At 42.1% G+C, this 13,885-nt stretch overlaps 1 protein-coding gene across 1 annotated transcript; it reads right to left on the bottom strand.

The window, feature by feature from the left end:
• Positions 1-8,504: 8,504 nt before the first annotated feature.
• On the bottom strand, positions 8,505-13,342 carry LOC147610201 (linoleate 9S-lipoxygenase-like). Its single transcript, XM_086786636.1, has 9 exons — positions 12,729-13,342; positions 11,843-12,129; positions 11,489-11,729; positions 10,972-11,259; positions 10,719-10,804; positions 10,373-10,480; positions 9,962-10,263; positions 9,591-9,854; positions 8,505-9,381 (listed from the first exon to the last, which is right to left on the bottom strand). Exons 1-9 carry the CDS (start codon positions 13,108-13,110, stop codon positions 8,625-8,627), a joined length of 2,715 nt encoding a protein of 904 aa, XP_086642762.1. The 5' UTR covers positions 13,111-13,342; the 3' UTR covers positions 8,505-8,624.
• Positions 13,343-13,885: the final 543 nt, after the last annotated feature.

Consider the following 13,885-nt stretch of genomic DNA (forward strand, 5'->3'; position numbering starts at 1 on the left):
GTGATCTACGCATCAAGAGCTTTCCATAGATATGTTACATGATATGGTTTTATCCGCTAGATTTTAAATTCCATTTTCCCCCCAAAATTCAAATTCGAATAAAGTAGCCGTTTTGAAGCTTCAAATTAGAAAACGTTTCTTCTTAAGAGAAAAGGTTTGACTCCCTTAAACTGCCAAATAAAAGGGCCCAAGAAGACTCCATTGAGTTCCTAATGTCAAGGATCCTTCCTTTCCAATGTTTGGCCAAGTCTTCAAATGCCTTTCCCTTCACTCGGTAGTGGCCTTGTTTTCCTGGCTGCATAGTGACCCAAGAGTACTTCCTGTATACTTGGGGAATCCATTCTTCGTTCTCATCTTTTATGTTATACAACACAATAGACGAGATACTGCTCCTTGCTCGTTTCAGTCCACTTTCGGGTGCCATGATAGATTAACAGACGTATGAGAAAGAAGAAGTAGCAGAAAGTGGATGACTGGGCTAACCGCTTTTGTGGATCAAGGAGGGAAGAAGAAATGAGGGACGGTGTGTTCTTTTGGGCGCCAAAGATGTTTCGAGATTCAAAAGTGGAACCAAGTTGAGGGAATAACCAGGAGAATGTGTATCTATCTATTCCAAGCATTCAAGCTTCATTAGTTCTAGGGGTGGTGGAAAGAATTTTTTAGTGCTCCATGTCTAACACAGGAATGTGGAAAACATTCTTTTATTGTGTTAGTTTCTGATAAAAAAATGGTTTTAAATATTTTAAGACAAGGTGATTTTTTTTTAATATTTCATGAAGATAAGAGTTTCTCCACGTTTTGGGTGGGTTTGTACAGAGGTCCCACCACCGGTGAATCTCGTTCGTAGATTACATGTCACTCAATCTATGTGTCTATTATTATATTATTGTTGAAACAGCCCTCTTTTGAGTCTAGAATTTTCCTAATGAGAATCGGAGGCTGGTGGATTTGTGTTGCAAAAGGGATAATGTCAAGAAGCAAATGATGTGGGCCAACGACCAACAAGGTACAGAAGTGGCATATGAGATATGGCAGCCAAGCGAATAGATTCGGCAGTCTCAAGTACAGCTATACGGGTGAATGCATGGTATGGTGGCTCATATAGTTGTGTCCATGGACACTAGCTATTGCACTATATTTCAAGGGTTGGTTTATAATTCAAAAGTCACAAAAAAGAATTAAATTATATTATATGTATAACGGATTTGAAACTCCTATCGCATAGTGGGGTCGCTACGTGGGTTTCCTCTTTCTTCATAAACCTTTGTTACTTCCCCCTCCCTCTTTGTACCTATCTCTCACTGCCCATCTCCTCGTCATCACACATAGAGAACTGTATAGAGAACCTCTTCCCATCTCTCTCTCTCTCTCTCTCTCTCTCTCTCTCTCTCTCTCTCTTTCTCTCTCTCTCTCTCTCTCTCTCTCTCTCTCTCTCTCTCACACACACACACACACACACACACACACACACACACACACACACACAGAGATTAACAAGGTATTTCCATATTTGATTGAGGCTATTTCCATATCTATCCTTGGTTTTGTTTAATGGAAGGCAGAGAAGATAGAATAGGAAGGATGTTCTGTTGCACATTTGATGGTTGTAAGCAACTCTTCACAAGCACATTTCATTTCGTTTCAAGCATGTTGTCATTCTTCACGAAGAAATCAGCTTCTCACTGAAGATGAACAGGATGTAGTTAGTATGAAGCTTTTACGAAGAGGGAGTATTGGAAAAGGTGTCGGTTACAGAACCAATCACAGGTCATAGACAATGAGGAAGACATTGAATTAAGGAAACAAAAAAGTGCAGAGCACCTAGTTGAGCACATTTTGACAGAGCTAAAACTTTATGGGAAAAATGACAGGGCAGATATCGTTAAGCAATTACTCAGTAAAATGAACATATTCTACCATATACAGAGAACAAATCAAAAAGTCTCTCTTTTGGTCTCTGCAATCAGTAGCTCATTACAGTGTTGAAGACTCCATGATCCTCGGATGAATTATTTTTGAAGCGTAGCACTCTAACAATGCTTGTTCATGGATTAAATCACGTTTTTGAATATGGTGACAAAGAACTCAGCATTCTTCAAGCTCCAAAGCTTCTTAACATTCACTCAAGAAACCTTTATGCTGCGGTAGAGCTAGTAGTGATGCTCGTTCTTCTCAATTGCCACTGGAAGCATGTAAAAGAAAGAGTTCCCACTCTAGGCTGACTGAAGAGGTCAAGCAAATAGTAGTGAAATTTTGGACAGGCATACAAGGGTGTCTCCAAACAAGAAAGATGTTTGTCGGCTTTGAACAAGCTACAAGCAATCAATTGAACATCTGGTACACTTGTTGGATGAATCTCAGGTACATACCTCCACTGTGGATAAGAGTGTAGTTTGTTATTCATGTCTTGCATATCATGGTGTAGAGGTCATGGAATACTCATTGAAGAATGCTATATAGCTCACAACACCCTGGTATAGCACATTAACTAATGCACAATACTATTTTGCATGATTATGTAGTAAATAACAGTCTCTACAAGCTATATAGCATAGTTAACCAATTACATAGCACATGTTGAATGACCATCCCTAATATAGCATGATCATGTAGTAAATAGCACTCTCTACGAGCTATATAGCATAGTTAACCAATTACATAGTACATGTTGAATGACCATCCCTAATATAGCACACATCATTAAATCCTAGGGTTCTATTGCATAGCCATGTACTAGTTATATAGCATTTGTACAATGATGTATAAGTCTAAGATTCACAAGTAGCACTGTGCAGGCTATATAGATGAAATAATTACTCATAGAGCACATGATCACTCAAGCATAGAGATATGATGCATATCAATGTTTTATGCAACACTATCATTATACCATCTTTGTGCTATATATCTCACAACAGTATAACACATTGACTACTAACCCCAGGGCTATTTTGCATGACCATGTAGTACATAGCAGTCACTAATATGAGCTATATAGCACAGTTAACTAGTTACATTGTACATGTTCAATGACCACCCCTAATATAGCACACATCATTAAAGCCGAGGGTTCTATTGCATAACCATGTACTATATAGCACTCTCTACAACACACTTAACCAGTTATATAGCACTGAACCAATTATATAGCATTTGTACAATGATGCATCACAAATAGCACTATGCATGTGTTATATAGCTCACATGTACTACATAGCAATCAGTATATAGCACAGTACTAATGTATAACCATGTACTATATAGCTGACCTGTTTTGTGAATACATAGCATTGTGCATGTGCTATATAGCACTATGCATCTGCTTATCCTCATCTGCAAATTCTTCATGGTCTATGTTTCTTTGCAGACGAAGTATTTTTTGAGGTTCAAGCTTGCTTGTCCTCATCTGCAAATTGGCCAACACTCATTTGAGAAGCTTAAACCTTTCTTTGTGCGCAAGCTAAAGGACTGGAACACATGTTGCTGTGTGTACCACATACAAATGTTATACCTAAAAGATGTCTTCAATCGGATGCGCTCAGATGCTTTTGGCTTTCATGGAAGCTTGTGCAAGTGTCATTGTATTGTTTGCAAATCAGTGGGCAGCCAAGGGAAAATGTGTTGCACAGCACGAGCACGTCATGTCTGGAATTACAGAACTCTGGGAATCTTGTCTATGCAAAAAGGAGGAGGATTCCACATACCATCAGTTTAGATGTATCATGGGGGGCAATGCAATAAATGCAGTGTTAAAAAGCTACACTTGTGTCCACATGAAGAAAAGGAGATAACAAAGACAGTCATTGTTAAGGTCTTTGAGGATATTCAAGTTCAAAATAGACACGATGTAACCAAACAACAAAAAGTGTTGTCAATCAAATAGGTTGTTATCAAAGAGTTATTAGTGATGCGGAAACACCACATCATTGTTCATTAAAGAATAACTTCAGGTAGATGGCACATCAAAGTTCATTAAGAATAACTTCAAGTATAAATGGCAAGCTGGGTGGGAGGGAAAAAGGGAGAGGTGAGACATAGGGAGGGTGGGAGAAGGAGAGAGAGGGTAGTGTGGGACAAGGAGAGAGGGAAGAGGGTGGGATAAGGAGAGAAGGGAGGGTGGGAGGGAAAAAGGGAGAGATGAGACATAGGGAGGGTGGGAGAAGGAGAGGGAGCGAGGGTGGGAGAGAGAAAGGGAGAGAGGGAGAGGAGAGAGAGGGACTGTGGGAGAGTGAAAGGGGGAGAAGAGGATGGGAGAAGGAGAAACAGGGTAGTGTGGGATAAGAAGAGAGGGAAGAGGGTGGGAGAAGGAGAGAAGGGAGGGCAAAAGGGAGAGATGAGAGAGAGGGAGGGTGAGAGGGAGGGTGGGAGACAGGGACAAGAGAGAGAGGGAGAGTGGGAGAGTGGGAGAGATGAGAGAGAAGGAGGGTGGGAGAAGGAGAGATAGAGAGGGAGGGAGAGAGTGAGAGGAGAGAGAGGGAGGGTGGGAGAGTGAAAGGGGGGGAAGAAGGAGAGAGAGTGAAAGGGGGGGAAGAAGGAGAGAGAGGAAGGTGGGGGAGAGAAAGGGAGAGAGGGGGTGGGAGTGTGAGAGAAGGAGAGAGCGTCATTAGGGAGGAAGAGGGTGGAGAGGAGAGAGAGGGAGGGCGAGCTGGGCTAGGTTGGGCGGTGGTGGTGGGCGGAGATGGCGGCGGCAACAGTTAGAGAGAGATAGTTCAAGTAAAGAAAGAGGACATCCAAGAAAATCTCCCTCCACCAAGCTCCCTCAAAAATCACACTCACTAGCACCACTGTCAAAATACTAGACATGTACATTTGTAATAGCCATGCATACATCCTTTTGCGAAAGGTCATAACTACATTGCACAATGAAAGCCCAATCATCATGTGCATAGTTTTCAAATTCTTTGTTTTCTACATTGAATGCTGATGCATCAGCTATAGCCATACTCGAGTCTTTCTTTTTCTCGTTCTTTAGCCGTTTCTTGCACTCATTAATGTAGTGGCCATGTTTCCTGCAATAGTTACATTTGTCCTTTTTCTTTGGCTTATCGCCTTCCTTATCTGCAGGCTTGCTCGATGACTCTGATTTCGGCTTGTAATAACTACCATGAGGAAAGGATTTACCTTTGCCTCATTGTTAACTAGCTTGCTTGATGACTCTGATTTCGGCTTGTAATAACTACCCTGAGGAAAGGATTTACCTTTGTCTCTTTGTTAACTAGCAGTAAAAACCTGATCTCCTTTTTACCCATATGACATATATGTTTTGCCTGGATTGCTCTTCTTGTAAGAGCACAAAAACCAACTCCTCAAACTTCAAGGCATTTGGATTGCCTTTCATCATGAGTCTGATGGGTGGTAGAAGCAAAACCTTGCTCTACGAGTCTGGCAATGCATTCAAGATAGTAGGCACCAATCTAATTGCTTATGTATATGGGAAACACGTGCTTCATTACGTACTTGGTACAAAGACGTAAGTGCATCCCAAGCATGTTTAGCAGTCTTGCACGACTAAATGTGAGGAATGATACTCCTCTTAACTTAAAAAGCAAACAACGCATGTGCTTTTACATCTCTTCCATCCCACTTTTTTTGTTCCTGTGTAGGAGGTATACTATGTTGTTGTAAAGCACCATGTGAAACTTAGTTCGTGTTTGCAGATGTGTCTTCTGCATCATGTTCATCAGAGGAACTAGGACGTTTCTCAATACCAACCACAACATTCCATAGCCTTTTGGCTACCAATACATGGCACAGCATATAGGACCATAATTGCTTGTTGGTCCTGTCAAGCTTATCCTTAGAGGATAACATCCGAAATACATCACTATATACCATTTCTGATATAACCCAAGCAAGTAATCACACAGCCTAGTTGGTCCCGTCAAGCTTATCCTTAGTGGATAACATCCAAAATACATCACTATATACCATTTTTGATAATATCCAAGCAAGTAATCACACGAGAGCCTACAAAGTGCTGAGTGCTCTTTAATGCAACCAAAGAGGTAGTTGCTAATAGGGTCACCGACAATGGAGACCTCCAAGGTGTATGGAAGAAATGCGGAGTATAGTGAGTAGAAATTTTACTCGTATAAAATGCAAAGATCGATGTCGCTCTAAAGTGAAGCTCGTAGATGCTTTCTCGTGTATCTGCACACCCATCTATAGTAGATCTGTCAAAACTACTCTAGAATTTGATGAAGAACAGTGCAAATCCGGTCCCTGAAGATGTCTATAGAAAATTGAAAACCGCGCCAACGCCTCCCAAAACGTGCTCGAACCAAAAATTTAACCCCAAAACAATAGTACAAAGTATTGCACACTTCACGATCCTCTTTCTTCTCCCAAAAGGGCCCCTTGATCCGATTCAAGAAGATATGCGAGTCGTGGTGAAGGCAACAACATAGGAACAAGGAGCGTATGCTCTGATACTAAATGTTGGAAATAGGGTTGCAGGAATGCAGGTACACACACACACACACCCACACCCACACCCACACACATACACACAGTGGAGAAGCTCAAGGGAGCATACAATGAGATGATAGATAGATAATGAACGTGTGCTGTACAAAAAAGATAAGTAATATACCCCAAGATGGGTGTATACTAGCACAGGGAAAAAAACCTCCTAAAGAGGGAAAAGTGCCTCAGCTGGTCCTAGTGTGTTCACACACATCACCAGACATCACTACCAAATATGGCTACATATTTATCTTCTAAAATAGATTCTTATAGGCAAATTCATCCTTCTGCTCATATAGTAGATTCTAATTTTAGATAGCAATTCGATCCATATTAGGATATCACCAGCATATATTCACTCAGAATCTAGATTTATTATTACTTATCCGAATAATCCTCGTCATTTATTGGGTTCGACATTTGTTCGCGGGATGGACTACCCCCATCGACTATGCCAGGTACTAGCTAAGGAAATAACTCGCCTTAGTTTTACTAATACTTTTACCTTAGCTTAGGGTATCTTAGGAATAAGATCTTAACAGGCATGTCGGATTAAAGATAACACTTTGTTTCTCGATCCAAATGGTTATTTATGTGCAAATTACTAATGTATAAGCATGCAAAAAGAAGGAATACACAAAGTCAGTTATGTATCTTTGTCTCACAATTCTATGTGAGGATTGTAATGTTTGGTAATCTATGATGATTATGTGAATGTTAATTAATGTCACAATTATGTTTAATGTTAAATGCATAAATACTGTGTTGGTTTACCTGCCAATAATATACGCTTCATGAAAGCCATGTGCTATAATTTATGGGCTGATTTGAGGGCATTACATGTGGATTTGAGCCTATAATGCTCAAGTATGCTCTCTGGAATCAAAATTCTAGATTAGAGCCTCTTTATCCCATACACATGATTGGAGGTAAATCAAGCATGATATGGATCCTTGATGGAGACCTTGCTCATTAGATTGGATTTGGTATCTATTTTGGTTTTAAGGACAAAACCATTTTGAGTGGGGATGGTTTACAATATAGTGGATTCACATATCTTGTAAAGGTGGTCAAGCCTAGTGAATAATGGGCCAAAGGGACCATGGCCAAATGTGGGAGCCAAGTATAAGCCCTAATCACAAGTATAATCCCTAATCATAATTAACAAATAGTCACTAATCATAATTAATAAATAATCACTAATCATTTCAATAATCATAATAAGTGAGTGTGAAAAGAGACACAAGTATATACGGCAAGTATAAGCTTTCATGGTGAGATGGCACATGTGTGTGTTCCATGATATGATCGTAACCCTTCTTTCTTGCAATATTGTAAAGGTAGCTCAAAAGGAGAGCTTGTGCTCACCATTTTGACCTCATTTTATAGTGATGTTTTTTTTTGGGTGAAGTGCATTGTTTGACCCACCATTTTGACCTCATTTTATAGTGGTGTTTTTTTTTTTGTGAAGTGTACAGTTTGATCTCCTTATGGCTTTACTGGTAAAAAATTGAATTGTGATTTTTTGGGACTAATTCTAGCTGCTTTTTGGACTTGCAATCACGCCCTAGGAATACATCATAACATATTATCTTTCTTGTTGATGGTTCTGGATGTGCGTATGTGAACACTTTTTCCCTTTGTGGATAGGGTTGATGGTTCTTTGGGACTTGTCTTGTTGTAATTGAGTACATTGATGGTTATTTGGGACATTACTACTTTTCTCCATAGCCTCCAAGTACAGAGGGTTGAGAGGATCCTTTGATCCTATAGTAATGGCATTCCGATGGCCTTGTAACATTGCTCGTGTCTTAAGATATAATATAAATATTTGTTCTCTCTAAAAAAGGATGCTAGTATAGTGAAAAATATCACATTCACATCTCTCTCTAAAAAAGGATGCTAGTATAGTGAAAAATATCACACACATCTCTCTCTCTCTCTCTCTCTCTCTCTCTCTCTCTCTCACAATGACGGGTATGAGGTTTCGAGTTTCAACTTTGATATTAGGACCATAGTGCCTTCATGTCCACATGATGTTTTCATAGTTGAATTCATATTCATATTCATATTCCATGTGTTATTTCAAAGTAGATAATAGCAAGTGTTCACACTTTTTCTCCCAAAGTAGATAATAGCAAGCGTTCACACTTTTTCTCTCAGATGGAGATGCTATTAGGAACGCCGCGAAAGGTGAGGCCTTCACCAGAGGAAGGAGCAAGGAGTGTGTAAGGGAGAAGCACGGGGCCTGCCCGGTTGTGAAGGGTGGCGACGGAGGCGTTGCGTTGTTCTACGTGGGTCTCGACCTCGTTAAGTGCTTGACGGAAGCTCTCAAAAGCAGTAAGGCCGCGGGAGTCGGAGGTCCACTGCGGATCGTTGCGCTGGCCCAGGTATTCCTCCTCGCCCATGTGCTGTGCTAGCACCTCCACTGTTGCCATCACCAACGTGGTCTGCCCTTGCGACGACACCATCTTCAAGAAGAATTTCTCCGGGTCTTTTAGCATATCGGCGTACTCTGTCGTCCCCTCCTCCGGAATCAAGCGCTTGCACATTGTTGGACTGTTAGGCATGAACCCCGTGTATGCATACTGCCCAAAGTTCACTGCAGCATGGTGCCCGGATGTGACCCAAATCAGTGTGGTCACCGCCTCCACCAACTCCTCCACCTTCTTCATTTCCGGCCACCAATCTGCCCCAGCATGGTCACCATGTCCCTTCTCCTTGATCTCCTTCCACCAACTCTGCAATTCCTCGTCTTCTTGCAACGCTTTGTCATTTTTGTAGTAGATCCCCAAGTAGTCCTTCACCCATTGTTTGATGGCCCCCCACAGCTCCAACCCATCTGATGCGAATGGGTAGTCATCAAAGATGAGCTTCACTCCATGCTTCGCGCTTGGGTCTTCCTCCGCCATACCTCTGCGTATATTAACTCTCTAAATCAGACATAGCTCTACAACATCACATAGCTACCATGATACATGAAATGCTCTACACAGGAGTCTCAAAATTCCACATCACATAGCTACCATACATGAAATGCTCTACACAGGAGTCTCAACTATTTTAGGTGCACTATCCATATTTATTTATTAATCTTTTTGAAGACATTATTGGAAGAATTTTACCTTTTCACTAGATCTTTTGGAAGAGCTTGCTCATCGAATCGCCAACTCTTGTACATGACTGATGAAATCTCCATGGAGTATTTTCCAGGAGTGAAAGACAGCTCTATGATGCCTCCCGCCTTGATGAGGGACGTTCTGGCCAAGGAGTTGATGTTCATGGTATCCTTGAAGTGGGGGGATAGCAAGACGTACAAAGGATGCAGGGTGCTGAGGTGACGGTGGGAGGCGATGATGAAGGGCTCAACACATGCGTGGGTTCTTAACCTGCACACAGGGTCTTAATTATTAGTAAGCATAGTTTATGAGGGTGATGTAAACTTAATCATCTTTGTGTTAACTCTCTCCTAGTAGATTGAAGGGCTGAAATCTACCAGTGGCTAACGAGCTGGTGGATGCCGCCGTCTAGTACAGTGACGTGCGTTTTGGCGAGTCTCCACTCCCAATCCGGGAGGCCGGGCGGCGGTGGTGTGAACACCCTGCTCTCACCTTGCTCGCCTTTCTTCTTAGGAGGAAGGCTGAGCTCGATGGCCACGGGCACAAGGACGCCCGCCTTGGCCAAGTAGAAAATGGTCCGAGAAGCGTATACTTTGCCATTTTCCTCGTTAATTTTGTTAACGTAGGGCATTATTGCATCGTGGTAGTCGAGCACGTAGAGCCGCTTGTTTTTTATGGCCTGTCTCCCCAAAAAAATAAAAATAAAAATTCATCAACATCTAATTTGAAAATGCCTTTCAAAAAGAAAAAGGGGTATTATATTATATATTTGCCTTTCGATTTAGTACCTCTTCCGCCGTAAAACCTTCCAAGTAGCGCTCAATGTGCTGGGCCGTGATAGACGATGTGGCCGGCCCATACTCCTCTGGATCTAATTTGCTAACCATGGGAAATTCCTAAAAAAGGATGGAGAATTCCATTAAGAAAATTGCAAAGTGTAATCCCAGACTTTAAAATATAAAAAAATCCCAGACTTCTCAGAGGGCTTATAACATATACATATTAACGTGGATGCCACACATAATATGATAGTAGACCAAGGGAGAAAAAGTTATATGTTGTTCATCCATTAAAAATTTCATCTAACTGATACTAAGAGTGATCAGTGCTCCCTTATAGTGAATCTGCACGTACTTGGAGTCGCTGAATACAAAGGGGGTTGGCTCCAGCAAGCCTCTGACGTCCAAACTCTTGATCTGATCCCCAAGATTCTTTATTTGCTGCCAAAAGGGAACGTCTTGCCTTATGAGATCAATAAGACACAGTGGGCCAAGGACATTGAACGCAAATGATAAAAGTCGACTGCTTGCAAGCATGTTTAGATACATTATAATCAATAAAACTCTGAGCCATTATATATCACAAGCTGCCACTCTTCATGATTTACCTTGTACAACGCCAGGAGGTGGAAAGCTGATGACTGTTCCATCTCTAGGGTTTTGGAAGACGGGGGACGTCTGCACTGATCGGAGATCTCCTACATACAGATCATGTATGTCTTCCATCAAGTTGAAGGGCTTGTTCTCAGTAAGGAGGTTCTCCAGCACAGGCAGAAGGTCATGGCCAAAGCACCTCAAGCTGGCGGCGATAAACATCTCATTCTTCGAAGGACTAAACCTCTCGTCTCGGGGCAGGTAAGCAGCATCGAAGAATGCGGGCTCCTCGGACGCCGGATCTGATGATTTGAAGAAACAAGTGCACAACATTCGTTGTATGATTAGAGAACTAAACCCCTTTAGTCACTAAATTGTTGAGAAACTTACACTTGCACACCCAAGTACGCGGCAGTGCACACAGTCGAGCCGGGGCCACTGCCTGATGCAGCACCGGCCACCATGGCCAGTCTACACCTTCTACCACAATTTCATTTTATATTTTAAAAATTTGAAGTGCTACCTCCTTACCAGCCTTCGTGCGTCGACGCCCTGTTCTACACCTTCTCGGATATGGAAAATCCGCAGAACCTCCAAGCACAGTTCTGGCAAGATCTTTGCCCTTGTCCGGATTCCCCAAGTCGTTATACGTATCATAGTCGTATATTCTCTCTCCTGACTTCCTCTCGCCTTTTCCTTCACCCCTCAACGACACCAGATCCTCTTCCCTCAGCTTCACCAGCGCAGCAGGCGTAGCTTTTGGCAGGAAAGGCTACGCATAAGCAAGTATATTAGCAGCAGTTAAAACCAATTAGGTGCTCTGTTAACACAATTAAGCTCAATCATTATGTCATCTTAAGGTTTCAATTATGTTCGTCCCCTGACCTGATTAGAGAAAAACACTCGGGGCTTGCCAGAGTTATACTTCTTAGACTCTACAATCCAGGAGTGGCAAGGGAAATGGATGGCCGTGGCATCGGGCATCTCCAGAGTTACAGATTTTAAGAAGAACTTGTTGTCCTGGTGGCTATCTACAAGGATTGCACCAGGCTTACCAAAATCCTCAGGAACCGGGAATCGAACCGTGATTAAGGAGTCCTTCCCTTTGTCCGTGGAACCCGCAGCCTTGAATTTAAGGTCTGCTGCGGGACTAATCTTGGCCTCCTGGGTTTCTGCAGTAAAACACGTCATGTTGAGGATTATTATAAGTCATGAGCTGATGCATGAGAACTCAGATTTTGCATTACAGGGCTACTTCTATGCCGACAACAACCAGCTTGCATGAACAGCTAATTAGGCTAGCTTGTTAAGGATGCCGGCTGATTAAGCTTGAAGAAAGCTGACATGACCCTTGCATTATCGATGTTAGTCTAAGCGCGTAATTTACACTCTTCTATAATGTAGGTTAGTGTTAATTTTTCAACTTGGAAGTGGACATCAAGTCTGTTAGCTCTCAGGTGGAAGTTTTCCATGGTAAGGTTACAACTATATTGCTGATAATTTCCATGGTAAGGTTACAACTATATTGCTGATAATTTCGTGTCCACAGGGGCGTGTAGCTTAGACTGCTAACGTCCCTAAAGAGGTAATTAGAACTACTAAAAAATTTCATTAAACATGCTTAGATATTCCACGCTCTGCATGCGTTATTATATTGTATCACTAAGTACTATGAAATCACTAAAAAAAGAACGATGCTAACTTTGGAGGAAGGTTAATTGGTATCCCTGTTCGTGATTAGACAGGCGTCCTAGTAGTAATTAAGACTTGCCTGGGTCGATGTCTAGGCTGACAAGATACATTTTTATTTTCTTGCACAGAAGCTCATTCAGAGTGTGGGAGGCAACGTCGAGGGTGCCCTCCTTGAGGACTTGGACGGTTCCGATCAACTGTGTGAGCTGCTGGGAGCTAGTTTTAGGCTTCTCACGGGTTAAAAAAGGGAAGGCCTTGCAACGGATGACCATAGGAGGATTAGCTGCGCCGTATTTCAAAGTGGTGGAGACGCTCCTCCGGCCGAGGCAGTCTAAAGCTCGGCCTTTGGCGGTGCCACCACATTGGGGCTTTGCAAGACGAGGCCCAATTAAGCTAGCCGGAGGCGCCGCTAAGAAGATTGAGGCTGCCATTGGAGTGGTGCTCGGTGAAGCAGCACCCATGCAGTGTTGAGCTTCTGTCCTTGGGAAGAGCTAGTCTTCCTGGAAGTGGCCGATCGACGGAGATGGCCGTGGATTGATCACTCCCTACGCAACTACTAATAAAGCTTGGGGCTTGCAGTGATAGCCAGCAAGTTTTATACACAATGGCGGGGCGAACCATTCACACAAAAATAAATAAAAGCAGTGTTACTTTTGAGGCGCCCCAAGTTTCCAAGGGTGAGCTGGCCCTCATTTGACATGTGAAGTCTTTTTGTAGTATATTTCATATTTTGTACTCAAATTATATATTATTTAAGGATGTACCTTCTTTTTCATTTAACTAGTGGAGAGTAGTGGAGAGGATAAGCACACCATTAAAAAAAGACAACTTTGTTTTTTTTTAAAAAACGGACAGGAGGGATTATATTATAACATAACGGAATACAAAATGCTTTTTAAACAGAGAAGCATAACTCTTAACGGATAGATCTTTTGAAAGAGCTACAAGTTCTGAAATTTTTCCTACAATTGATTCATCCCTCTGGTTGATGATCCTCATCTCTTCTTCTATTGTTTCCCATGCTTGTGGTTGCTTGGGTGAGCTTGTCGAATTTCTTGTTGGCTCTACTCTCACTGACTCTTGGTGCTTGCATTGTAGCTTCTTCATTGTTTTCTCTTTCTCCAATTCCAGGGCTGTCTTCTTGGTGTTGACAAAAGCTCTGTTCACGTTTGTAAGAACTTGTAGAGCTGTAGACATAGAAAGCTTCTCAGGGTATGAACCGGGTCCCTGTGCAAG

Source organism: Cibotium barometz, chromosome 49 (assembly GCF_041138505.1).
Source record: "Cibotium barometz isolate CiBa-2024 chromosome 49, ASM4113850v1, whole genome shotgun sequence".
NCBI classification, from domain to species: Eukaryota; Viridiplantae; Streptophyta; class Polypodiopsida; order Cyatheales; family Cibotiaceae; genus Cibotium; species Cibotium barometz.